Genomic DNA, 27,701 nt, shown 5'->3' with positions numbered 1-27,701 from the left:
ATAACACCAAAATTTTGGAGCAAAACAGTTGAAACAATATAATCCTTGATTCCTTCTCATGATCCAAGTGAGCTATTCAAGTCATTTGAGACTTGAGATTTTACATTTAGATAAGACTTCTTTGATCAACAAATGAAAAACTAAAAGATAGGCAAAATCTCTGGAAAAAAACAACCACGACAAGATTTATTACATCATACAACTAAGATCCATGGCATCTGACCATCGGCAACACCCAATATATGATCTCCACTTAATTTGAGGAGTTTCCAAATGACTAATACCTCAGTAAAGATCACCCTCCTTGTGGGTATGGATTACACAGTCTGATCGCGGGTAAGAAACACATGTGAGCAAATAACCTTTCTCCATTTGATTGTCGTCAAGGAAGGATCCATCGGACTGATCAACTGTTCCACTTACGAGCTGACCAGCACAGGTTGAGCAGGCACCTGCCCTGCATGAGTAAGGCAAGTCAACCCCTGCCTCTTCCGCTGCATCGAGGATGTAAGCATCATCGGCAGCCTCAAATTCATGTTCTGTTCCATCTGGCCCGACCAACTTAACCTTGTACATTGCCATTGCAGTGGTTCTATAGTTGGATGAAGATTTCAAGCCAAATGACTTGGAGATACTTTTCACAGAACCCAGAGATACAGGGCAATTGACCATTGGGGTCATTGCTGTTGGCTTCGGAACGGTTTTAAGCAAGCATTGGGTAGGGAGCTTCACAGTCGACATTTTTAAGCCTGAAATTCATCACACATTTTAAGCATGCAAATGATTACAACTTAGTAAAGAAAAATTCAAGGGGTAACACGCAGAATAAATCAACTTCATGAGATAACTACAAGTTAAAGTGTAATCGCGAGAAGATGAAGCTCAAAAATATATACATTGTACAGTCAATTAAGTCTTACGAAAATTTGGCTCAAGAATTGTATGAGCAGCAACAAAATACACACATCTTCATTGTTAACATTCTTAACAAACAATTTCACACTGATCCAACAGGAGTTCCATTGTAAAAAAAAATATCAACCTCAATACTTTGTATTCATTATCACTAAAATGCCAATCAGACATTCAATTATGTTAGACTCAACTTCACTACTAAAGTAACTAATTCGATAGCTCTGCACATTAAGCACCAAATATACTATATCCTTCACTAGTCGCGGTCATACAGCACAATTCTACTTAAACTCTATCTCATGAAGAAAAAGGCATATTAATTTAAACAATACTCTACCAAACTCTATGATTCTTCCATGTTTCCCTTGCCCGTGTTTATGGGCTTTTCTATCTCTTTATAAAACCCACCTTCAAACTAACACATTATCTCTTCTTTCTTATCTTCCACATTCAATATATTTCTTGAATTGCATATTTTGGTACTCTACACTATTCGTGGCCTATTCACTACAACTATATAAAGACAGTTACTTTATTCATAAATCATTATAAACCAAAGTTCAAGTTCAAATTTTGTAATTTAAGGTCTGTTCCGAATTACTGAAAACAACTGAATTGAACTGATTTGGGCTGAACTGAACTGAATCGAGCTGAAATGAATTGAATCGAGCTGAAATGAATTGTTTATGAGAGAAGGAAATTAAGAACTGAACTGAAATTAAGCAGAACAGGCCCTTAAACTAAATAGCACTAACGAGGCAGAAAAATATAAATTAACAAATGACAATTTTAAGTATAAAACGACCATAAAATTCCATAGTTGTAAGAACGTAGCTTTTTATGTATTCATATAGTGTAAATGATAGTCAACTAATTGGTAAGAGTGGTAACAATGATAAAAATCTAAACTTTAAATTCTTATTATGCTCCTAAAAAATGTATTTGCTGATTTATAATTTACTTGAAGCCAGAAAACCAAATAATTTTCTTTTAAAGGGATTTTTTTTTCAAATCGGTTAAAGATGAAGAATTTGAATGAAACCCCAATCAACCCCAATAATAATTGGTAAAATTGTGTTATCAATTTAGGTTTAGATTACAAACCCTTAAATTATTTTGTTTGAAGAGGGTCACTTTCAGATTAAAAACATAAATCCAAAAACCTCACTCTCACAAAAAAAAAAAAATCCCAATAAATCAATTCAAAATTATACAAAGAAATGACAACAAAAAGTGAAAAGATTCAAAAGTCAAACACCCAAATAGAAAACATAGATCAAACCAAGAGATTTCAAATAAAAAAAACAACATTAAATTAATGGCAAAATAATTAGACAGAAAATTGAAGAAGAATTTTACCTGAAAAGAGGAGAGAGAGAAGAACGGAGATTACAAGGAGCTTTGATTGTGAATGTGAAGGCTAACCCCCTTTGAAGGTGGCTATGTTTTCTTTTATATAGAAAGGGGAAGAGAAGGGAAATGACACTTTGCCGAAATTCTAGAAAGTTAAGGAACAAAATAGTAACATGACTCTTCCTAGTGCTAATTAGACAATTGGAGGACAATTATTTGGGTAGATACCATGAACCCTCCCCGGATAATTCAAATTCAAGAATTGGAGATTGGACCGATATAATTTCTCACAAGTCGGTTTGATTCAATTGGATCAAAACTTATACTTCGTATCAGATATATTTACATAATTGCGGTAAATAATGATGTTGTACTTTATCATTTTTAATGTACTCACAGTCTCACATAGTCACATACTGTGTCTCATATGGTTACTTTTTGTACTAGTAATTTGTTTGTTCAATGTGGAAAATTATATGATGATGTGATACTAGTAAGTAATTACATACTATTTTGTACTTTTTTTTTTTCAAGAAAGAAAACCTCCAGTTTACACATGGGTTACCTTGGCCCATATAAACCTAGGAGTATTCCATCTTAAAACCAATTAACTAATAAGTGATATTCCACCAATTTTATTTGTTGGCTATAATCTCTATTTTGTTTTTTTAATGTGAAACAACTAGTTTTAGGCTCTGTTCTCTTACGTTGAAATTCAGTTCAGTTCAGTTCAGTTCATTTCAGCTCAGCTCCTAATTTCCTTCTCTTATAAAATATTCATTTCAGTTCAGTTCAGTTCAGCTCAGTTAAGTTTTGTTCGGCTGAGTTCAGTCAATGAGAACAGACCCTTAATTTACATTTACTATCTCCGTTTCAAGTTATTTATTACAATTTAACATAAAATATAAATAAAAATGTATAATCATTGTAAATAATCTAAAATGAATGTAGTAATTATATTTCTAGCAACTAGAGATAATCAAAATTCAAAGAAGGTTAATGTTCTGATGTTCATCATCAAATTAGATGTTAGCTAGTGGGGTGAGGTGCCGTGCTAGAAGTAGCTAGCATTGGTGGTCTCTTGAGGGGCACGGGAAGCCACATTTGTCGGGTCCAACATCGCACGGCCAACGGTTTAGCTATTCTAACCCATTATTATAAGTGCATTCTAATTTGTTTCTTCCTAATTTTTTTGTATATTAAAATCAAGCGTATGCAATTAGTGCAGTACTCTCTAATAATTCATTTCACGTCATTTTTAGCTTCAAAGACTCTACAAGCAACTCTTTTGATTTAATTAAACATTGGGGCTCACATAATATAATCTACCAAAAGCTGCTATTTTCTGAAATTTAATTAACTTTTGAAACAATTGCCATTATTGCATATAGTCCGTTCATGTTTCACGAGTACAATGACCAACTTTGTGAAACAGCAGGCGGCATCGAACGATGGTTTCATGTTTCATATTTCCTCCATCATATTAACTCGAAGCATTTACATTATTCACACACAATATTTACCTTTTATTTTCTAATTTCGAACTTATAATTATTAAAAAATATAGTCATATGCAATCTTGTTTAACTTTTGCGAGTACATTATTAATATAACATACTCAATACTTTTTTTTTTTTAATGAAAAGTGCACCGAAGGATATTTTCTACCCATTTAATAATCGTATATAAATTGAACAAAATACCATCTTTAGGTTTACTTTTTTTAAAAAAACTTTGGGTGCACCTACCTCTATGTATACCCAAGTGTACATAAAATGATTTTGTTTTACTTTGACCACCACATGTGGTGAGGTTTGTTAAACAAAAGTATAGTTATGTGAAATCTTGTTAATTTACCTAAATACGTATGTTAGATAATATATATATACTTCATATTTGTAATATTTTTTACTCATTGAGAATTAAATTTTGAAATGGTTGAAACTATGCACTTTATTTAATTTGATCATCAAATAGTTTTTACAAATTAAAAAAAATATATATGCTAATTAATATCCTGGAACCTGGATCAATTAATAAAGGAGGACATGTTAATATGTTATTGTTGTAAGATTAACTTGGTCCAATGTAAGAATTAGGCATCTAAAGCCCAGATATTTGGAGCGGAAGTGCGCAAATTTTTCCCTGGTCTCGAGACCATCCACCATTTTGTGGTCCCTAAGTCCCTCGGCAAAACGACTCCGTTTTGTTGTATACTGCATTACAGCCCATCCAATCTTTTCTCTGACATCGTTTAATTTTCAGCTCAAATCTCCAATTTTATTTTGCTTCCATAATTGCGTGCTCTTTGGATCATCTATTTTGATTGGCTGCTGAATTGGAACAATTTCTATTCCTGTTTCATCTGTACATAATCACACATAAAAAATGAATATGTATTATTTGAAAAATTAACATTCTTTACAATGAACATATAACCATTAAAGATTGAACATTTAATTCAAATGAATTGAACATTTTACCTTGTTTTTTTTTTGAAACTTTAAGTTTCTTTGCTCCCTCAGTTGATGGCTGGACCTCTTTCACACCTAAAAAAATTTGACAAAGAGCTTACTAATGAATGATCATTTAACAATTAAATATTGAACATTCGACTTTTAGTAATGAACTTTTTCATCCATGAAATCCTGTTGTTGTTATTGTCACAAAAAAAAAAAAAAAAAAAAAAAAAAAAAAAAAAAAAGAAAAGAAAAGAAAAGAAGAAGAAAAGAAAAGCCTGTTGTTGAAAAAATTGAACATTTAGCTATTTCATAATGTACACTTTATGACTAAAAATTGAACATTTTATGATGCCAAATTGAAAATTAACCAATACCCAACAACAATATAAACATATTCATAATGAAAATGAACATATAATAGATAACTTATGAACATATTCACTATTTAAAAAAAAACAAAATTGATGAATATTATTCATCTTTGCATTTTTTTTAATTTACTTAAAAATGAACATGTATCATATAAAAAATGAACATTCTTTAAAATGAACATATAACCATTAAATATTGAACATTTAATTCAAATATATGAGGGAATGAACATTTAATTCAAATAAATTGAACATTTTACCTTGTTTTTTCGAAACTTTAAGTTTCTTTGCTCCCTCGGTTGATGGCTGGACCTCTTCCACACCAAAAAAAATTTAACAAATAGATTAACTAATGAATAATCATTTAACAATTAAATATTGAACATTCTATTTTTACTGTAGTAATGAACTTTTCAACAACAGAGTTTATTACATTTAATGAATAGTCACGTCACGTGGTTTCATATTTACGTTTCATTGCATGAAACGATGACGTTTGATCGCAGGACCATGTATTTCTACCTGATCACGAGACCAGGGTTCACCTATTGGCGGAAGTGGGGCAGTGGGGTGGGCTTCACCCATGTCAAATACTGAACATTGGGCTGATTATTGGTAATTAGATTTATACAAATTCTTAAATGAACCTGGTTCACACTAATTTATTGTGGACCACTAACATTAGAGAAACTATGGTTGTTTTATTAATAAAAAAAAAGTCACTATAATAAAATGAAGGTTACTATGTTGAAAATAAAAGTCATTTTGGTAATATATAGGCTATAAGAGGTTAATTTTTTTTAATGAAATATCTTATAAGGTCAATATTAATAATAAAGATCACTATGTTAAAATTAGGGTCATAACGTCGTACTTCAAGTTCACAATAGTATTAAATGTTATACAACTTTTAATAAAGGTTACTATGTTAAAAATAAGGTTACTATGTTAAAAATAAAGGTCATTATGTTCAATATAATGTCAGTTGCGTGTGTATAAACCTCGGGTCCACAATAATATTATTGTGAACCAGGTCCACGCAAGTATTTCTGTTAGATTTATAACGCTAATTAATACAAAGTATGAAGTATGACATTGCTTCGAAGATCTGATAAATTAAACCAAGAATTAGGCAACTAAACTATACACCATTTCTTAGATTATTACTTCGTATCAATAATATGACAACATCGCGTGTCTAAGTTTAATGACAAAAATTGAGAGTTTATGTACAATAAGGCCCTGTTCTCTTACGTTAAAATTCAGTTCAGCTCACTTCAGCTCAACTCCTAATTTCCTTCTCTAATAAAATATTTATTTCAGTTGAGTTCAGTCAATGAGAACAGGCCCTAAGTTGTCCTAAGTTTAAATCCTAGGAACAAATAAATACACAAAGTACTAGTATATCTGTATATGTAAGCATAAGATTACAAGTAAGAAGTATGTATAGGACAATAGGAGAGCTATCCCAAAAAGCTAACTCAAGAGGAGGAGAGGCTATTGTCTTATATAAGCCCCACTTTAGCCCCTCATATTATCGAAGCGGGACTCAAGTCCTAGGCTTTGCAATGGACAATCCTATAACAAAGTAATCCCAGGTTTTTTCAATAACCTAAAAAATTACACGATATAAACTAACACTTTTTAAGAACTGTTCGTGAAACCATCTAAACTAATCATCTTCGAATTCCATAACATTAACATGTACACAATGGCTCAAAAGGAGCCCTTATTAGTTGATTCTTCGTATTAATTAACGTTAATATTTCTATACCAAATTAGCATTCTTTAGGCATCAAAATATGTACTCCGTACTACGTAATTAAGTTGGACCAATTATTCTTATATTCAAAACCCCCTCCCTCCCACCCCCCCCCCCCCCAAAAAAAAAAACAAAAAAAAAAAAAAAAAAAAAAAAAAAAAAAAAAAAAATCTTCACAATGTGTTGTCATTGTTGCTTAGTAGCAGTTGAGTTTTATTTTTATTTTTCTTGGTGAAAGTAGCAGTTAAGTTTTATGACTAAACGAAGGGAAATCTTTTGACAAGTTCATAGCTTAAGAGAGTTAAACATGCACTCTTCCTATCATTAAAATTAACTACTCAAATTTAATAATCTGAATGTAATTAGTAAAAGTCTAATTCGAAAATAACGAACAATTCAATTATATATGTTTGTCGTTGAATTGAAAATTTCGTGCTGACATAGGTTATATCTAGTAGAGCATTTTAAAAGTAATTTTATTAAAGACTTGTACAACTTTATTTATTATTTTAGTGATTTAATGTCATGGAATTAATCCAAGCAATGGCTTATATAAAGGCCGTGAACATATCATTTGCTTCACAACTCATCTTCATTTAGCAAATTTAAAGCTTTTATCAAAATTCCCCTATAAAACAATAAATATCTCTTGTGGGAATCACCTGATATAAGTACGTTGTCCATCTAACAAAATGGCTCTAAATCATGCTTCACTCATGTCTTTCTTATTCATGACCTTGGTGGCAGTTTCATTTGCTCGCGAATACCCCAACCCGGGGTATACGGCCCCATCGTACTCTCCCGAGTACAAGGCGCCAACTTATAGCCCAGCGCCAGTATACAAACCACCGGTTTACTCACCACCACATGTGTATGAGTCTCCAGAATACACTCCATCACCAATGTACAAGTCCCCAACTTACCCACCTATGTACAACCCATCCCCGGTTTACAACTCTCCAGAGTACAAATCTCCTGAATACAACCCAGCACCGGTTTACAAATCTCCTGAATACACACCATCACCGGTTTACAAATCTCCCGAGTACAAATCTCCTGAATACATACCATCACCGGTTTACAAATCTCCCGAGTACAAATCTCCTGAATACACACCATCACCGGCTTACAAATCTCCCGAGTACAAATCCCCTGAATACAAATCTCCTGAATACACACCATCACCGGTTTACAAATCTCCTGAGTACAAATCTCCCGAATACACACCATCACCGGTTTACGAATCTCCAGAGTACAAATCCCCTGAATACACACCATCACCGGTTTACAAATCTCCTGAGTACAAGTCTCCTAAATACACTCCATCACCGGTTTATTGATTATTTATCACCTCATCACAAACGCGCAAGACCTACTAGTCTTCTACATATGTATACCGAGTATTCAATTTAACCATTGTTATTAGGTTTGTTAATTTTTTCATATCTCACGTTCGTTTTATGTTCAAAATAATTGACTATATATTTGTCAGCTAATAAGCTTGTGTATTGTACGGGCTATTTGTGTAATACGTACGAGTTTTTATAAATAAATGTTACAAGTTTCTTAATTCTGATGTATCTACCTATTACATAGTATTATTATTTGCTTGAGGTGCCATATACATCTAGACATCTAGTTAATTAATGTTACTGTTCTTGTCAAAAAAAAAAAAAAAAAAAGTTACTGTATAATTTGGTCAATACAACTCTAGACTAGGACTTAACAGGTGGTAACAAAATTTGATCACCTGAAAAATTAAAGTTTCCAATAGCTTTCAGGTTATAATGATCAAACAATAATAATCAGATTGGCCATAGTGCTCAAAATTTAACAGATCAGAAGTTGAAGTTTGCCAATTGCCACAAGCAGTCAAACACATCATATAAGAAAGTTGGTCAAATTATAAAATGAAATTAGTAATATACGAAGTATTGAAAAGTGAAATCACATTATTGAAATTTTAAAACACAAATAGAATTATAGTTTTTAGCAGTACTAGTTTATTAAAAACTAAATAAATTTAACAACAATCTATCTAAATTTCACTTACATGCCATATAATATTGATTGAAACCATATATGATTACTAATCGGACATATAAAGTCAAGTAGTGAACTTGAATTACTAGAGGGGGACAGAGGATCTATCGTAGGTTGTAAACATGCATGTAAATTGATACTTTAAAGGCAAATGAACAATTCCAAGGTTATGTTTTCCCTAGAACATTTCATTGAATCATTGGTATTGATTTAATATACTTCTTCGACATTTTTATTTTTATTTTTATTTTTACTGTCAAACTTCTGTTTTTCATGTTTGTATTGCATAGTTTCAGTCGTTTACATTTAAATTATGTATTTGTAAAAATTATATGTTGTGAACAATCTAATAACTTCTCATATGACTATATATTTCTTTTAGTATAAATCACGAAACGCAATTAAAATTTAGTGTGCTAATATTGTAGACTAGTAAAATGTTACAATTAAAATCAAAGGAACCACTTTGGTGTAAAATCATCAACTTTTTCCTCTGAGCAGCTCGATATAAAGCAGGAGAAAGCATAAATCACTTCATTAAGGGTTTGTTTGGCATTACTGTAGTTTTTTGTTTTTTGGTTTTTTGTTTTTTAAAATCTTATGATATATGTCATATAATGAATCAAAATTTATCCAAACTTATTAAAATCATGATAATTTTGAAAACTGACAACGAAAAAGTGAAAAAACTTTTTTCTTGTTTCATGTTTTTGGGTTTTTGTTTTCAAAAAAGACTGAAAACTAAAAACAAAAGACAATGCCAAACAAGCCCTTATTTATTTATTTATTTATTTTTGGTACGTGATTAATCAAAACGGGTAAAACAATTTGTTGGGGCTTTAAAAGATTGAAACCACCAAACCTCACGCTAAACCTTAGCTTCAGATCATACTAGATGAAGCCCGTGCGATGCACGGTTTCTTCGAATTTTTTAAAATATATATATATATATATATTTTTTTGTATTTATGTGCTAAAATTTATTACAAATTTAGATTATATTCCTAAAATGAAAAAATAATATTTTATATTTAATTATTTTGAACTTAAAAATATCATTCGCCAATTTTGCTTGCGTGGCATTTGAATTAATTAATTCTAAAAGAAATTAATAATCTCTTATTTAACTGGCTACAACTAAAAGTTATAATCTTACATGGCGCACTAAGAAAATTAAATTCTACATGCTCTCAGAAAAAACTCTCCTTTAAATATATATATATATATATATATATATATATATATATATATATATATATATATATATATATATATATATATATATATATATATATATATATTAACAAAATTAAGAGAAAACTTTTGATTAATTCATTTAGTTCAGAACTTGAGAAAGTTAAATTAAACGTCTATGATTCATAATCCCCTACCAATATAAATTTATTACCAAATGGTACTACTGGGTAATAAATAAAACAAGTCATTTGCATCAAATTACTACTTCCAACTGATATTGTCAATTTGAAGGGAGTAGTAAAAGTCTACAAGCAACCAAAAAAATGGAACAATTCAAGTAATTTTTGTCATTGAATTGAAATAATCTTAGACAACGGTACTTATATGAGCTACTCCATGATTAAAAGATTGAAGACTTGCTCAACTTATAATTATTATTTTAGTGATTTTATGCATGGAATTAATCCAAGTAATTGCTTATATAAAGGCCATTCACAAATCATATGCTTCACAACTCATCCTACATTCAACAAATTCAAATCTCTAATCAAAATACTCCTCGTAAAATATCTTGTAAGAATAATCTGATCAAAGTTTTTTCAACAAAATGGCACTTAATCACTCTTCAGTTATATCTTTCTTGCTCATGACCTTGGTGGCAGTTTCATCCGCTCGCGACTACCCCACTTCAGGGTATAAGACACCTTCCTACTCTCCCGAGTACAAGGCACCAACTTATTACCCGTCACCAATATATAAACCACCGGTTTATTCGTCACCACCCGTATATGAGTCTCCAAAATACTCATCACCGCCACCAATGTACAAGTCTCCAACATACAGTTACCCACCAGTATACTCTCCACCGTCAACATACACCCCACCCACATACAAGTCCCCTATGTACTACATGTCTCCAGTTTACACACCACCAACATACAAGTCCCCAACTTACATACCTTCACCGAAGTACACCCCATCACCGGTATACAAATCTCCAGAATATAACCCATCACTAACATACAATCCTCCAAAATACACCCCTTCACCGGTATACCAATCTCCGGAATATAACCCATCACCAGTGTACAAATCTCCGGAATACACACCATCACCGGTGTACAAATCTCCAGAATACTCACCTTCACCAGTGTACAATTCCCCAACATACACCCCATCGCCAATTTACTAATTTTATATTTCACCCTATGTTCCCATTCACATACAGCACAAGTACTTAAAATTTCTTACAAATTAACCCTCCTTTGCAATGCACCTCTTTGGTGAAATCCCAGTGAGTGATAGTTAGGTTTGAGGTTTGCGTTTGACAAGTCGCTCTTTATCTTGTAACGTTTTATTTTTAAAGAATAAATGACAATGTTCGTCATTAATGTTTTGATTGTTTATTCTTCATTCTGATCAATGTATGAGTTCTGATCAATAATTATAAGCGTTTAAATTTTGTTCATCCAAGAATTTCTATGAACATTTTATAGATAAGCTAAACATTCTTGAATGCAAAAATCACAATTGAATTAAGAAAATTAAACCAAATATAGAAAACAAGGCATCAACGGTCTTTTCACTCTTTTGGGGAGAAGGCCAAAAGGGTGGGTGGTGGGTGAGTTAGAAATTTAAACATCGGTCTAGTTCTAGCAGTAATAACCTTCGATCATACCAACGAGCAAAAAGCTTTCATTGATGCAGAGTAAAATCACTGGACTTGCGCATCTGACCATGAGAAAATTGCTCTAACTGCCACAAGCAAGCAACATAAGAAACTAACCTTAATCAATCCCAAAAATCCAAAACTGCCCATTGGGTCCAAATCATCAAATATGAAAGATGTCGCTGATGATAAAATTAAGCAGAAATTTTTTAGCCATTTCATTTAAGAAAAATATCCCAGTATACTAAAGCTCACAACAATTAAGATTGTACTACTAGTAGAGGGCAGTCAACAAAATTCAAATCCTACAACGCAACTCAGCCAAAAATGGTGATACAGACTGATTTAGAAGATGCGGTATGGCTTGCCCATGGTACTCTTCAGGTATAGGCATCGAACCTGTTTAAAAAAGATCAAAGTTAGATTAATACAACTGCAATATGGTTAAGATGCAATCGTCTTACAGAATGGAAATCCCAAGAAACAAAATTTGATGCACATGAATACATGATTGCATGACTATGATGTGTTCGTCTTGCAGCAAAGAACATCAAACAGGACTTAAGTCAGATGAAATTCATAGGCAACCAGAAATACTCACGTTTTGCCAGTTCTTCTTCAAAAGTGAAACAAGAAAGTTGACGCTCATTTGCACATTTTGGAAAATTTGCTTCTCCTCCATACTCAAGTTGCCAACAGCAACTCCCATACAGAGAACTTTCTTAAGCTGAAACTTGACGGTTGCCTTGATCTCGTTAACTTTGTTCTCTAGGGGCTCCTGGTGGGTAACAAGTGTTGGGAACTTACCTGTATAAGCAATGTAAATAACCAATGAGCAAAAGATAAAAGATGAAACAGATTTCACAACATGGACATGAATAAACATAATGCTGCAAAATTGTTCAAAGCAACTTGACCCAATCTAAACTTAGTAAATTTTATGATTTAAATAGGGCGTAAACCACATCTCTACCCTTTTACGTATATATTCCCAAAGTATTATATAAATAATGTTTGGCCTAGAAAATATATACTTAATCTGTATGTATATAATCGCACCATATAGAGTGGGCACAATATTTTTAATATAAAGAGTAAAAGGCAGGGAATGTCAAATATGCTCATGTGATGCAAACAAATGAGAGAGAAAAGGTGGACATGAAATATACAAACCATCTTATATTTACTGCTAATAAAAAATACTTGCCTGCCTTGTTAAGACCAGGTCCCAGCAAACGGGGAATCTGCTTAATGACTGCTTCAGATGCAAGGAAAGCATGGTACTTCTTTGCAAGCTTCTTCACCAACTTCTTGTTCTTGTTTAGTTTCTTCAATGCTTCTACATCCATCCACTCCAAACCGATCCTCTCAGCCTACAATCACATTAAATTTGCAAAATGAGACAGCAAACAGGGCAAAGGCTTAGAGAGCCTAAACAAAACATTAAAATCACCAAAGAGCATGATAAGCAGAAAAACAAATTTTTTAAGAAAACTTGAAAGCATTATATAATCTTGAAGCCGTAGAATAACATGAGAGGCATGATTTACTGACAACCGATAGATACAAATCTAATTACTTCAATAAAATGCTAGGGATTCCATAACAAGAATCATATACAAGCTACAACTCAAATGCCTAAAGAGATATCTACAAGCATACATGTCATAATTAGCAGCGATATCTGGTAAAAACTTAAGTTATAATTGCACAGGGGACCATTGCCCGGCTTATTTCAAACAGGGTTTTTCGACCAAGTTACAGAATTGCTCAGATAACCAAATACAAATCTACAACTAAGAGCTAGTTACCTCTTCCACATGTTGGGCATCTCCAAGCATGCAGACTTTCATCTTGGGACGAGGGATGTGTGGCAACTTAACAGAGCCACTGAAACGCTTGTCCTTTTGGGGATCATAATTCTTCAAACCAATCTGGAGTTCAACTGTCTCTGTAAACTTGCGATTCTTCTCTTTGGCATCATTTGCAATCCCAGAGATTGCTTCTCTCACAGCTTCACTCTGAAGCTTACTGCAGAGACAAATAAAACACATAAGTTAAACTGAAGAGCGACAACCAAGTTTTAAGTGATTAACAGAGGATAACAATTTCAATACCCAGGTCATATAACCTCAGTACTTACATTACAAATAAGAACGCATTTCTATTAGAATCATTGTCAAAACTTGCATTTATTACATGAATTCAGCTTAAAAGATCTTCACAGCATGTTACTATAAGCTTTCTCTTGCTAGTCAAGAGTGAAAGAATACTTTTTTAACAAAAAAATAATGTCAACAATTGTAAAAGAACCGGGATTATACAAGATTAACTCACTATAAGCTTGTCTTTTAGTAAAGTAATGCAACCAGAATACACTGTAAGCAAATAACGATCGACATCGAAAAGGTTTAACCTAAAATCGAAATGCTAACAACTAACTTTGAACAATCGGGATCATTTAACAATACGGATCAGAATGTACATTTGTGTTGAGTAGAGTAATGCAGCCAGGAATAACAACATTGATATGCTCCATTTAAAAATTATTTGAATGGAAAAATCAACTCACTCTATCACCAAGTATTCTTAGGGTTAGCGCCTTCCAAAATCAATTAATTAAGAATTACAGGTATTGCACAAATCAATAAACATAACAAACTAATCAAGATCAACTAAATAACTAAAACAAATAATTTATTCACATAATTTTGAAGCATTTTCATATTCTCCCACCTATAATTTATATCACAATAACATTTTAAGATTATCAAATTAAATACACACATTTCCTAAACTAAATCATACAGAAAGAGACACTAGCAGAAACCCTAATCACACAAATTCAAACAGAAAATAGCATGAAATGCATCGATAAATAGAATGCATATTGAAAAAATTAGAGATCAGAAATGCAGAAAAATATCATACCTCATAATTACAGCTTAAATCGAGCAAGGTCGAAAACCTGAAAAAATTAACACAAAAAAATGGAGAATAAAAGTTAATCGAAATATAGGGATTGAAATAAACGAAGAATTTGCAGAGGAAAATATGAGAGAGAAAAGAGTACCGGAGAGAAATAGCTAGGGTTTACGGCTGCTGCAAAGAGGAGTTGCAAGTAGTGAAGAAGGTTTAAATAGGTTAAAGGTTTATTTTATTTGGGCCTTTTTATTTGGACTGTTTTTCGGGTTATTGATGGGTCGAAAAAGTTAGGCCCTCGTTCGATTTGTAGCTAGGGTAAATGGGTAACGGCGTATTGTTTATCTGTGCTTGCAAAGTTGCAAGTGTTGGTGTGGCTGTATACTTGTCACGAAATCGCGGTGAAAAGTTAAAATTTAGGGCATGTTTTCTTCAGCTTATTTTCGGTTCAGTTCAGTTCAATTTTTATCTTAACTCTTCTCTTTTAAAATATTCATTTCAGTTCAGTTCAATTCACTTCAGCTCCAATAAGTTCAGCTCAGTTTAGTTAATCAGAACAGGCCCTTACTCCATATTGTGTATTTGTGTTAATTGATTTTGACTGCTTGGTTGTATTATTTGTTTTGATTGACTGATTGTATTAGCATATTCCATTCAAAAAACTAATGTATTAGCTGATTGTATGAAATGTTTAGTATATAGTTGATTTCTTAAAGATATTTGAGTTTGCAAAATGACTAATAAGGACATTGATATAATTAATTTAGGCCTTTAGGGCCTTTTCGATTAAAGGGGATTAACTAGAAAAGAAAAAGAAAGGAAAAGGTTCTACTATGTTCTCATGTTTGGTTTGATGAATGACATGAGAACTTTAAGAAAAGGAAAGCCTCTTTACAAATTTTTAGATTTCCTTTCCTCCCAAATTGAAGGATTTCAACTGGAAAGGGAAAATAAAAACATATTTCCTCTCTCTAACCATCATTACCTTTCATTAACCAAACATTGGAAATAAAATCTCCTTCAATTCTTTTCCCTTCTCTTCCTTTCTTTTCCCCTCCTTTCCTTTCTCTTCTTTTCCTTTAATGACAATGAAGTGAATGAACCAAACAACTGTGGCAGAGTTTTGGGTTAAAGGAGGGTATAATATAATTTCAGCTTAATATACTTGAAAAAACGAGCGAAAAAACCCCTCCAAACAACTTATTGAAAATGAGTTTATTTGGAACTTCTTTGAATCAGCTCACCACCAAACATCCCACTTGTAGTTTATTGTAGTGGTAAAATGATGAGCTAATTTTGCCCTATTAAGCTCTTTACCAAAGCCCTCCTTGATTTGCAAATTTTACTCACATGAATTGAACTATAGTTAATATTTAAAGAGTTTGTAAAGTGTTCAATTAACTTTAATTTTACTTATATAAACATAAGCTGTAAATTAAATTTATGTATGTCTTACAAAGTGTTAAGAGTTTGTTCTGCTTACTTTAATTCCAATTATTCCTTTCGTATCTGAATAAATTAATGCATCTATTATTCTACTTGACTTTTGTACTTTTTGTATAGTAATATTGACTTGACTTTATATAATTATAATTAGGACGAATGTTTTATTATATAAAGTTTTGCTATATTAATTTTAATAATAGACAATTGAAGATATCAATGGTCAAAGTACATTAACATATGTGTTAGTCAAACTGAAACTCTTTTTAGGTGTAGATAGAAGAGTATTTTAGAAAACTTGGATAAGAATCAATACGTTCAATGTTCAATAATTGTTCAAACAAGATAATTTAAGAAAAGAAGTTCATATAAGTTATTAAGGTTAACACGTCAAGTTCAAAATAACTTTCTTTAAAAAAAAAAGTTTATTTTACAACTAAGGCTAATAAATTAAAATAAGTTCAAATAAGATATAAGTTCAAATTATGTAAAAAAAAGTGAGAATAAAAAAAAAAAAAAAAAAAAGGTTGATTGAATAAAATGCACTCCGACTCTTATTTGAATGCATTCCATTTGAGATAATAAACTTTTATTTATGTTGACCCTTATGAGGTTTTGATGATGATGCTAAGAATTGAGCAAACTTCCTTTTAATAAGGATTTTCTAGTGTTGTGATGTTGGCAGGTTCAGTAAGCATAGAGGGATGAAGTAGGAACTGGGACAAAGGAACTTTGGAAGATCCATGAGGACAAGTAAAAGACAGAAGAAGAGTTCCAGCAATGGAACTTCCCGAAGTTTCTCAACAGGAACTTCAAAACGGTTGTAACGACCTGGTTCCGGTGTAATGCTGGGGCAAGCCTCAACAACCAAGGATCAAGGCAAAGATCAAGATATCAACCGAAGAAGATGAACTTCATAACTTATAGTTGTGTAAAAGATAAGTTTGTTTTCGTAGGATGATGTAAACATATAAATGATAGATATGCATGGAACTTATTAGAAATCAGATAAAGCTTGGCAAACTAATTAATTCGTAAATGATAATCATAAGTTTTATGAAAAAGTACTTGATTGATTTTATCTTATAAAATTTGGTTTAACTTGGTTTTATCTTTTTCATAAAATTCTATCTTTTAACAAAAACGAATTTGATAAAATTTGGTTTTCAGAAAAACGAAATTAAACCTGTTTGGTTTCGGTTTTAAAGAAGATAAGATCATATTTCTGTTTGATCTATCTGATTTGCGAAAACCCTAGTTTGAGAAGCTGAGAAACTCCTATAAATATAGAAGTGTTTCAGCTTAGCAAAATGAGAGTTTTTAAGCGTGAAAACCACTTAGTGCTTAAGAGTAAGTTTGCCAAAGGTTTAAGCTTTATCATTTTGATTTCGGGTTTCATGTGTAGCTTTCCATTTATGTGTTAGAGTGTGTCTTTGAGTTGTAATTGGTTTTGGGGTGAGATTGTGAATTCTCTTAAATTCACGTTTGAGTGTATGAGTTTGAATTCTCTAAAATTCGAGTGGTAGTCAGTCACCCCGAGTCTGTCTTGGGTTGCAAGTGGGAAAAAGGAACCTGAGTGTGTCTTAGGTCGAGAAAGGAACCTGAGTGTGTCTTGGGTCGAAAAAGGTGCCTGAGTTTGTCTTAGGTCTGATAGGATAGGTTCTTATCAATTAGCAAGTGTCTTAAGAGGAACTTGCAAAGCAAAGGTCTGTGTAATAGGTTGTACTAGGAGAGTTGCCTATTATAGTGGAATTTGTTTATAAGTCCCAATAGGGCCGAGGTTTTACTTCCAGTTAGGCACTGGATGGTTTCCTCGTAAAACTTGCTGTGTGCTTTAAGTTTCTTTATGTTTTTATTGTTTATTTCCGCTTAAGTTCCGCGATTGGAACCTACTACCATTCACCCCCCCTCTCGTAGTAGTTCATCTAAACTAACAATTTAGCTATGAATAAAACTTAGGCAACACTTAATAACCATAATTTTACACTTATGTTTTGCTTAATATCCATGCAACCATAATATCCATGCTCATGCATACTTGGAATCTTGGATCCGAGGTTGGATTAAAATGAGGGTTATACGCTTATTATACCTTACTAGGTTAAATCCCGTGCAATGCACATTTGTTGACTAACTATAACAAAAATTTAATTAGATATTAAAAAAATTTAATCGATTGATCAGTATAAAACCGTATGAAATATACTTCGTATTAGAACAATAAAAACATGAGAGATAAAATATTCAAATATGTGATATAGTTATAATGTGCAATTCAATATTTTAAGAAGTTTACTTTAGATTTTATATAAAATAAAAGTCATAATCTAAATGCAATCTTATTTTAATGTAATTTTTTTTTTTTTAGAAAGTACTTTTGGCGGAAATTTATTTAATAATACATTGACAAGTGTCCTCTTATATTCGCTTTTAGTACTATGTAATTGATTGATTGATAGTACTTGTAGTACTGTAGTAGTATACTAGTATGTGTCGATATGCCAAATATTAAAAATTAGTTGATTGGATCACCATACCATGCAAATATGCTCCATTATTCTAATATAAGCTAACAATTTAACAACTCCCTTGAACAATAGTGATTAACATTAAACACTGACAACACGTTATTATTATTATCATTAGCAGCCATAAGTCTTCTCTGCTCCTCTTAATAAGTCAATACTCTCAATACTTAATAGCTTAATTAATACACTTAAACTAAACTTAGTCTTTGTTCCTACTTATATACGTAGTATATATATAATCCATAATAACTCCTTCAAAATAAAATAATAAAAAAAAATGTCGGAGTAAACTTTTGTAATGAGTCTAGAGTAATAAAGAGTTAAAAACGTTGTAATATTATTACATATATATGAAGTATTCCGTATTACATAACTATTTTTTTTTTTTTTTAATTCATGTTCGTTTACTAGCAAAATAAATTTTTTTTTGGACCCATACTAGCAAAATAATTTTAAATCTTCAATTCTTTATCTTAACATATAACACTATATTTTTTTTTAACCTACTATTTTAATATACTGAGTAGACATTTGCAATTAATTTAGACTAATTAATTTCAATACGCGTAATATATCATTATTACATATTAAGTATGTAGTTTATAATAGATAAAATAATAGTCAACAAGTTATGGTGGTAAAACATGAACAATTCAGTGTAGACTCATTTCTAATTCAAAGGTAGATCAAGTCGAAGTTTCTTTGCATCACAATTCACAATCGACAAGCTACATACCAATCATCAATCAGCTTAAAAATATCATCTTTTACAAACTGACATATAAAATGTTATCTAATGATATTCACACTAGACCAAGTCGACGTTACTAAGCATCACAATTGATAATTATTATCAATTTACCTAACAAATTTAATTTTCATCCACAAATTGCAACTTGTTCAAGTCGGTGATTTTATTTGAAAATTTAATCGAATATTTTTTGCATAATAAGTTAATAATGTTAAACTCGACGCCTCTTGCCAGCTACTAATTGAATTTAGTAAGACATTTTACATTTCAATAATTGATATTCAAAAGCTAATATTCGAATAAAAATGTCCGCATTCACAAAAAATAAGATAGTCAATGCGATTGTTATTGACAAAATCACAATGAAAAGTTGGCACCAATCGAAATATATAAAAATTAATTAAGAGTTGATCAATTTTTATGTATTAATGATATTATATCAAAGAGTGGACAGTAAAATGATCTTATATATAGCCCTTATGCAAACCATATTATCCACAACTCATCCTTTCTTTAGCAATCTCATACTTCATTCCTTTAAGTCATCCTCCATCAAAATGGCTTTCCATCGTTCCTCTTTAATGTCATTCTTCTTTATGGCTTTGGTGGCGGTTTCATCTGCCACTGATTATTCCTACAACCCTACTCCATCATACAAAACACCATCTTATACTCCGGTGTATAAGTCACCAGTTTACACCCCATCTCCAGCTTACAAGTCTCCAGTTTACACCCCATCCCCTGTGTACAAGTCACCGGTTTACACCCCTTCGCCAGTTTACAAGTCTCCAGTTTACACTCCATCTCCCGTGTACAATTCGCCAGTTTATACCCCTTCCCCGGTTTACAAGTCTCCTGTTTACACTCCATCCCCGGTTTACAAGTCACCAGTTTATACTCCATCCCCGGTTTACAAGTCGCCAGTTTATACTCCATCCCCAGTTTATAAGTCACCCGTTTACACTCCATCACCTGTTTACAAGTCCCCTGTTTACACTCCATCCCCGGTGTACAAGTCACCCGTTTACACCCCATCACCGGTTTACAAGTCACCTGTTTACACTCCATCTCCTGTGTACAAGTCACCGGTTTACACCCCATCACCTGTGTACAAGTCACCCGTTTACACTCCATCCCCTGTGTACAAATCACCCGTTTACACTCCATCACCGGTTTACAAGTCACCCGTTTACACCCCATCACCGGTTTACAAGTCACCCGTTTATACACCATCACCAGTTTATAAGTCTCCAGTTTACACTCCATCACCTGTGTACAAGTCACCCGTTTACACCCCATCACCGGTCTACAAGTCACCTATTTATACTCCTTCCCCTGTGTACAAGTCACCCGTTTACACCCCATCACCGGTTTACAAGTCTCCAGTTTACACTCAATCCCCAGTGTATAAGGCACCCGTTTACACCCCATCACCGGTTTACAAGTCTCCAGTTTACACTCCATCCCCTGTGTACAAGTCTCCAGTTTACACTCCATCACCAGTCTATAAGTCACCGATATACACTCCATCCCCTGTGTACAAATCCCCAGTTTACACTCGGTCCCCTGTATACAAGTCACCTGTTTACTCTCCTGCTCCGGTCTACAAAAGCCCTACATACACTCCAAGTCCTTCATACGGCTACTAAGAAATTAAATTACCTACATGATTGTTTTAATTGTTCTTGCTGAATTTTATAATAACTCTAATTGAGGAGTCGGGTGAAGTTGCTCCATTATTATGTTATTTTATGTTCTTCGTATTGTATTGCTTTAAATTCAAATGAATAAATAATTATTCTGTTTACTGCGTTTTTTTTTTGTTTTTTTTTTGTTTTTTTTTTTTTCTAAAATTAGCACACTTGAGTAATGCACTATTTATCTACGAAATACTAGCTATAATAAATTACGGAGTAGTAACATACTACATTAGTCACATACTCACATTATTAAAGCAAATATAGTTATCAATAATCAAGTAATATAAAATATTGTTAAATTAGTTTCATTGCTCGTACAATTTCATAATATAACCATGTATCTTTTTGTCTAATCACATTGCTTTAATAAAAAAATATTTCTTAGTTTTTCTGTTCATATATAAGTAACTAGCTCCTTTTTCCCTCAAAAAAAAAAAAAAAAAAAAGTAACTAGCTCCTTTAATTTGTCTTCCTAATTTTTCAAATTACTAAATATCGTCTCTAAAAGACTAACACAAATGTTTTTAAATATTCAAAGGGATTTAATTCAAATGATTATATGCTTTATTTTATATCCATGGCATATAAATTGAAAGGCAAATATATACGTAGTATGCAATCGGATTTGCGAAAATATGATCGATGTAAAACTCAAAATACGTACGTGTGACTGTGTGAGCTATGACATTGCTACTGGCTGCATGAGAGTTTCGGCCGGTCGATTAGGTTGGTTAGTAATTATTTTTAATCCATTTCAAATAACTAATTAAGACAATTTTTTTTTAATGAGTGAAACTTAATTACTTAATTAATTGGTTCAAGTTTTTTTTTTTTTTTTTTTTTTTTTTTTTTTTTTTTTGAAAGCAATTAATTGGTTCAAGCTTGGCTGCTTTAGTTGCCAGCAATTAGATCATGAAATAATAAGATTAATTACAACCATTTTGCAGTCAAACGGATTAGTTCTGAATAACAAACGTCCAAATTCGCTTAAAATAATGGTTAATTCAATTATTCGTTAAGAACAAGATTGCGCAGATTAGTTTATACATACTGTATTATACATAGTGTAACTAACTAACTATACCTAACGAATCTAATTTAAAATCAACTTTTTTTTATTTTATTTTATTTAATTATTATTATTATTTTTTTAATAGTAAAGTGAATGAAGGGAAAAATCCTATGTATTAATTAATTAATACGAAATGTATGCTACGTATAAACCTAAGCAAATAATGGATTATATTCCACAACCTATCCTTGTTTCAAGAATTTTAAACCAAATTGTGGATCTAATTATGTACATATTGGTATAAGTTATAAAATGTTAATAATGTTTGTTCTGAAAACTAATACATGTAGAGACTAATAAGTTTATAAGATTTCAAGTGAATATTATTTATTCTTATTATGTACAAATTACAAATGGTGGTTCGTATTGAATAATGCCAAAAGTAAAAAGGCGAAGAACGAAATTAAAGATTGAAACAAAGATTATAGTAGTATGTATTATCTTTTTGTATTCGGTATTCTTATATTTTGCATTTGTGTCCGCATATAAAACGGATTTATATAGGGATCTATTTAAACAAAGAGTGAAGATGTGATAGTGTTATTACTAGTCTATAGGGATCTATTTCTTTATTTTGCATTGATTTATATTATTTATCATTTGACCCCAACAAAATTTTTAAAAATGTACTAATTAATAACCTTAACAATGTATTTTTTTTTTTTTTTTTTAATTTTTGGTGTGTAGAGAGTCACAAGGGTGGGGATGAGAATCGATCTCAAAATCTTTTGAAATCGGGAGAAAAGCTTTAGTCACTTGTGCTATCCCTCACTCTCACAGCTTAACAATCTATAGGGAGTAATAAAATGACTGTGAATCGTTGATGGAGTAATAAAATGCTAAGCTTTTGCGTGTTGTCAAAAAAAAAAAAAAAAAAGAAAAATAAAAAGCTTAACAATGTAGTGCGGGTGCTTTTGAAACAGGTGATGAGTGATCTCGATGAATTTAGATAAAAGTCCACAGTAAACCAACGTACCTTTGTCCCCTTCTTTATTGATACTCGTAACAAACAACTGGTTCTTATTTCACACTAAAACTTTATTGAATAGAGTCAATATACCATAGATTGTTATTCTAGTACATTCCATGATGCGATGATTGCGATCCTTGAGATATAATTCTTGAAATGTCGTACTACATATAACATATTGATAATCGATCAAATAACAAAATCAAAATAAGAGAGGAAATAAATCGTTGAACAAAAAAGAATGGCAAGTAATAATTTACACATTGTATTGTTTCCCTTCATGGCTAAAGGCCACACCATCCCTCTTCTACACTTAACCAACCTCATCCACAACCACCGCCCGGCCGCAACCTTCACCGTCTTCACCACCCCAGCTAATGAGCCCTTCATCACGGCTTCTTTGTCCTCGCTTATTCCAAATATTGTTACAATCGTCTCTCTTAATTTATCCACCTTTCACGACGACATCCCCCTAGGTGTCCAAAGCACTGATCAACTCCCTTCTATGTCCCTCTTCAATTCCTTTGCTAATTCCACAATAAATCTTCAACCTCACTTCGAAACCGCCCTCGAAAACCTTCATAAGGGCCATAACCCCGTCTCCGTAATCATCTCCGATGGTTTTTTTTATTGGACTCAACAATCAGCTTCCAAGTTTGGTATACCTAGATTAGTCTTTTATGGTTTTAACATGTATAACATGGTTATTTCAAGGGTTTTGTCACAAAACGGTCTATTTTCGCTACTCGAATCCGATGATTGTGATCCGTCATCGTCGATCCAAGTCCCGAATTTTCCATGGATTCAAGTAACTAAAGATGATGTTGATAGTCCGTTAAATGGGAGAGATAACATGGAATTTCTTAATAAATGTCGTAGTGCTACTTCAATGAGCTTTGGTTTGGTGGTTAATAGTTTCTACGAACTCGAACAACCTTTTGTTGATTACTTCAACTCGAATTTTTCGCCTAAACCTTGGTGTGTTGGGCCGTTATGTTTGGTTGAAGAGTCTAATCTCAAGAAATCAGAGAAAGATGATTATCTTACGTGGCTCGACACTAAGCACAACGAAGGAAAGGCCGTGCTATACGTAGCATTTGGTACACAAGTTGAGATCTCCGATCAACAATTAAAGGAAATCGCGCTAGGGCTAGAGAAATCACGTGTTAACTTTTTATGGGTTTTAAGGATAAAACCTAACCAAGAAGAAAACATTATGGGTGGATTTGAAGAGAGAGTAAAAAATAGAGGGTTAGTTGTAAGAAGTTGGGTAGATCAAAAGAAAATTCTAGAGCATGAAAGTGTGCAAGGGTTTTTGAGTCATTGTGGGTGGAACTCGGCAATTGAGAGCATATGTGCAAGTGTACCGATATTGGGTTGGCCTATGATAGCCGAACAACATTTGAACGCGAAAATGGTGGCCGAGGAGATTGGAATGGGATTGAGAGTTGAGTATTGTGATGATGGGTTACAAAGAAGGTTTGTTAAGTGGGAAAGTTTGAGTAAGATGGTAAAGGAGTTGATGGAAGGAGAGATGGGAATGAAGGTGAGAAAGAAGGTAAAAGAAGTAAGTGAGATTGCTAAGAAATCAGTGGAAGAAGGAGGATCATCTTGGTGTAATCTTGAGAAATTGTTGAATGAATTAGAGATGAGACAAACCAAAATGTATGTTAAGGATAATGCATAGGGTTTACAATCATATTAGCTTAATATGCGTGATTAATTAACTAATCATGTGCTTGTTGAACTTGTCGGCTGTCCACCTTTATGATCAAGCATTATTGTAGAGATTCTAAGCCAATTTAATTTCCTTAATACCTCTTGCAACTCTTGTCCATTACTTTTAAGGCTGAAACAAGCAATGTCGAGTAGTTCATACACATCATTATGATGCCTATTGTTCGTATGAGGCTATGAGCCCAACATAAGGCCACCCAACGAACTTGTGCTTTAGTTTAAATAGCTGATCACCGTGCAGTTTCACTGTTGTTACGTTATTTGAGAACGTCTACCTTGCTCTTGATCATCTGGTATCCTTTTCCCATGGTCCATCCACCTATATAATAACACTTGGAATTTCTTTAGAAAAAGTTCAATTCACACTTGTATAGTATATATTTTGTAAGATATATAGTAGAAACTTAATGGGTGATGAACACAAGTCTCTCTTTCAAGATTTCATATTTTATTCAGTCGACAAACTCTCAATTCGATAAGAGAGTTAATTTAATAAAATGAAAAAAAAGTAAAAAGTCCATATACATTTACAATAAAATGACTTTTGATGATTAAAACTCATATTTTTTTGGGTAATTAAACAAGTAATTTAACTCTAAAAAAACAATTAGCTACAAGCCTATAAGGCATTTACTTTGGAAGATTTTGGGTGACATTTTATTTTGGAAGACTTGTTTTGAAGGAATTATTTTCGAATACTTAAACGTCCAATAATCCATAAAACGCGCCAATATGACTTCATTAGCAGCAAATAAGCAATAATTTTCCAACGCTCCTGCATGCATGTCGTATTGTCGTACAATTGAGATGAAATACTCGACCACTTCTTGTAAGATACGTACTACACTACAAGTATTATTATTTTTAAATTTTTAATGCAAAGTTTATAATTTGATTTTAGTCGACATATCTTCGCATCATAATTCAATCAATCAAACCATATTTCGTTATATTTGTGATATTTTGTTGCTTATTGTAAACATAAATATACTTGATTTTCAACTAGTTTGGTGCGATGATATTATTTAGTAATGGAAAATTTTGACCAATCAAAAAAAGCTACCTAACTATTTTACATAATATAATAATTCCCAATTGCAAATTTTTGTCAGTGTTTTTTATTTGAAGTTTTTATGCAAATTATTATATGCGACGTAGTATTAGTAATCATTTTTATACGTGATTGTGCTAAAATTTATCAATTTACCAGGCTGCTTCGTGACTGGCAGCTACTGAGTACTAATAATAATAACACCATTTGCATGTAGTCACTGGTAAATTGAACGTCCACATTCACATAAAAAAGAATAAGTCAATTAATATAATTGCTTACATACATTCAAACAAGATTGAGATGACAAGGATAAACCTAACGAATCTATTTTTATTTCATTTCATTGATATTATATCAAGAAATAATTCAAAGACTACCCTTATATAAACCCCATCTACAAACAAGGAATTCCACAGCTCAAACTTCGATCTTTTAGCAATTCTCTAAACACAATCTAGCTAGTGAGTGTCATTGTTCTTGTTTCACAATGGCTTTCAATAGTCTTTCTTTCATGTCATTTCTTCTCGTGACCTTAGCGGCACTTTCATCTGCTAGTGATTCTTATTCATCGCCGTTGTACAAGACACCTGTTTATACACCATCCCCAGTGTATAAGTCACCAGTGTACACACCATCACCAGTATACAAATCCCCAGTGTACACACCATCACCGGTTCACAAGTCGCCAGTGTACACACCATCGCCTGTCTATAAATCCCCTATCTATACTCCATCACCAGTTTATAAATCTCCGGTATACACGCCAACACCAGTTTACAAATCCCCAAAGTACACACCATCTCCAGTCTATAAGGCTCCAGTTTATAACCCAACACCCGTATATAAGTCACCAGTTTACACTCCATCTCCAATATACAAATCACCAACCTACACTCCATCCCCTGTACACAAGTCACCAGTTTACACCCCGTCTCCCGTTCATAAGTCACCAGTATACACTCCATCCCCTGTATACAAGTCACCAATTTACACCCCATCTCCAGTTTATAAGTCACCGGCCTACACTCCATCCCCTGTATACAAGTCACCAATTTACACCCCATCTCCAGTTCATAAGTCACCAGTCTACACTCCATCCCCTGTATACAAGTCACCAGTTTACACTCCATCTCCTGTATACAAATCACCAATTTACACCCCCTCTCCAATTTACAAGTCGCCAATATACACTCCATCCCCTGTATACAAATCACCAGTATACACCCCATCTCCAGTTTACAAGTCTCCAATATACAAGCCAACACCAGTGTACAAATCTCCATCATATACCCCATCACCAATTTACAAGGCTCCAGTGTACACTCCATCCCCTGTGTACAAGTCACCAGTGTACACTCCATCTCCTGTGTACAAGTCCCCTGTATACACACCTTCACCTATGTATAAATCTCCATCATACACTCCATCTCCAATATACAAGTCCCCGATTTACACTCCTTCACCAGTGTACAAGTCACCAGTTTACACTCCATCTCCAATCTACAAGTCACCGGTTTACAAGTCTCCCGCATACACCCCAAGCCCTCCTCCATATGGCTATTGAGGAAATATATGACTAAATAATGATTGTTTTGCTATGCATATTTTTTTCTTTCGACATGTTATATGTGTTTAAAAGTACCCCAAATGAGGGTTATGTTGAGTGAAGTTGTTCTTATTTGTTGTAGTACTTTCAATTCGAAATAATGAATTCAAAATTTCTATAATTGTTTAATTTCTTTTATTTATGTT

General features: G+C 32.6%; 2 protein-coding genes and 2 pseudogenes across 3 annotated transcripts; 2 read left to right on the top strand and 2 right to left on the bottom strand.

Moving 5' to 3' along the window:
- Nucleotides 1–28: 28 nt before the first annotated feature.
- LOC145617280 (ferredoxin, root R-B2 pseudogene) lies at nt 29–2,434 on the bottom strand (annotated as a pseudogene). Its single transcript, XR_014107694.1, has 2 exons — nt 2,275–2,434; nt 29–749 (listed from the first exon to the last, which is right to left on the bottom strand). The product of XR_014107694.1 is annotated as a ferredoxin, root R-B2 pseudogene (transcript).
- Nucleotides 2,435–7,555: 5,121 nt separating this feature from the next.
- LOC145616111 (uncharacterized) lies at nt 7,556–27,513 on the top strand. The gene is made up of 4 exons (XM_081670818.1): nt 7,556–8,178; nt 10,791–11,279; nt 20,042–21,042; nt 26,516–27,513. Exons 1-4 carry the CDS (start codon nt 7,556–7,558, stop codon nt 27,511–27,513), a joined length of 3,111 nt encoding a protein of 1,036 aa, XP_081526944.1.
- On the bottom strand, nt 11,956–14,919 carry LOC145617185 (large ribosomal subunit protein uL1). Its single transcript, XM_081671869.1, has 6 exons — nt 14,846–14,919; nt 14,704–14,740; nt 13,584–13,803; nt 12,980–13,145; nt 12,374–12,579; nt 11,956–12,171 (listed from the first exon to the last, which is right to left on the bottom strand). The coding sequence occupies exons 2-6, from the start codon at nt 14,706–14,708 to the stop codon at nt 12,118–12,120; spliced, it is 651 nt and encodes a 216-aa protein (XP_081527995.1). The 5' UTR covers nt 14,709–14,740; nt 14,846–14,919; the 3' UTR covers nt 11,956–12,117.
- Nucleotides 23,193–25,016, top strand: LOC145617184 (UDP-glycosyltransferase 90A1 pseudogene; annotated as a pseudogene).
- Nucleotides 27,514–27,701: the final 188 nt, after the last annotated feature.

This window comes from Chenopodium album, chromosome 26, assembly GCF_948465745.1.
Source record: "Chenopodium album chromosome 26, dcCheAlbu1.1, whole genome shotgun sequence".
Lineage (NCBI taxonomy): Eukaryota > Viridiplantae > Streptophyta > Magnoliopsida > Caryophyllales > Amaranthaceae > Chenopodium > Chenopodium album.
This window is presented reverse-complemented; position numbering and strand designations above follow the sequence as displayed.

Coding starts and splice junctions, on each gene's coding strand:
- LOC145616111 (XM_081670818.1), top strand. CDS start 7,556: ATGGCTCTAAATCATGCTTCACTCATGTCTTTCTTATTCATGACCTTG. Junction 8,179..10,790: donor CCTGAGTACAAGTCTCCTAA/ATACACTCCATC, acceptor CGACTACCCCAC/TTCAGGGTATAAGACACCTT. Junction 11,280..20,041: donor AATTCCCCAACATACACCCC/ATCGCCAATTTA, acceptor TTCATCTGCCAC/TGATTATTCCTACAACCCTA.
- LOC145617185 (XM_081671869.1), bottom strand. Junction 13,146..13,583: donor ATGCCCAACATGTGGAAGAG/GTAACTAGCTCT, acceptor ATGTGATTGTAG/GCTGAGAGGATCGGTTTGGA. Junction 12,580..12,979: donor ACCTGGTCTTAACAAGGCAG/GCAAGTATTTTT, acceptor TTGCTTATACAG/GTAAGTTCCCAACACTTGTT.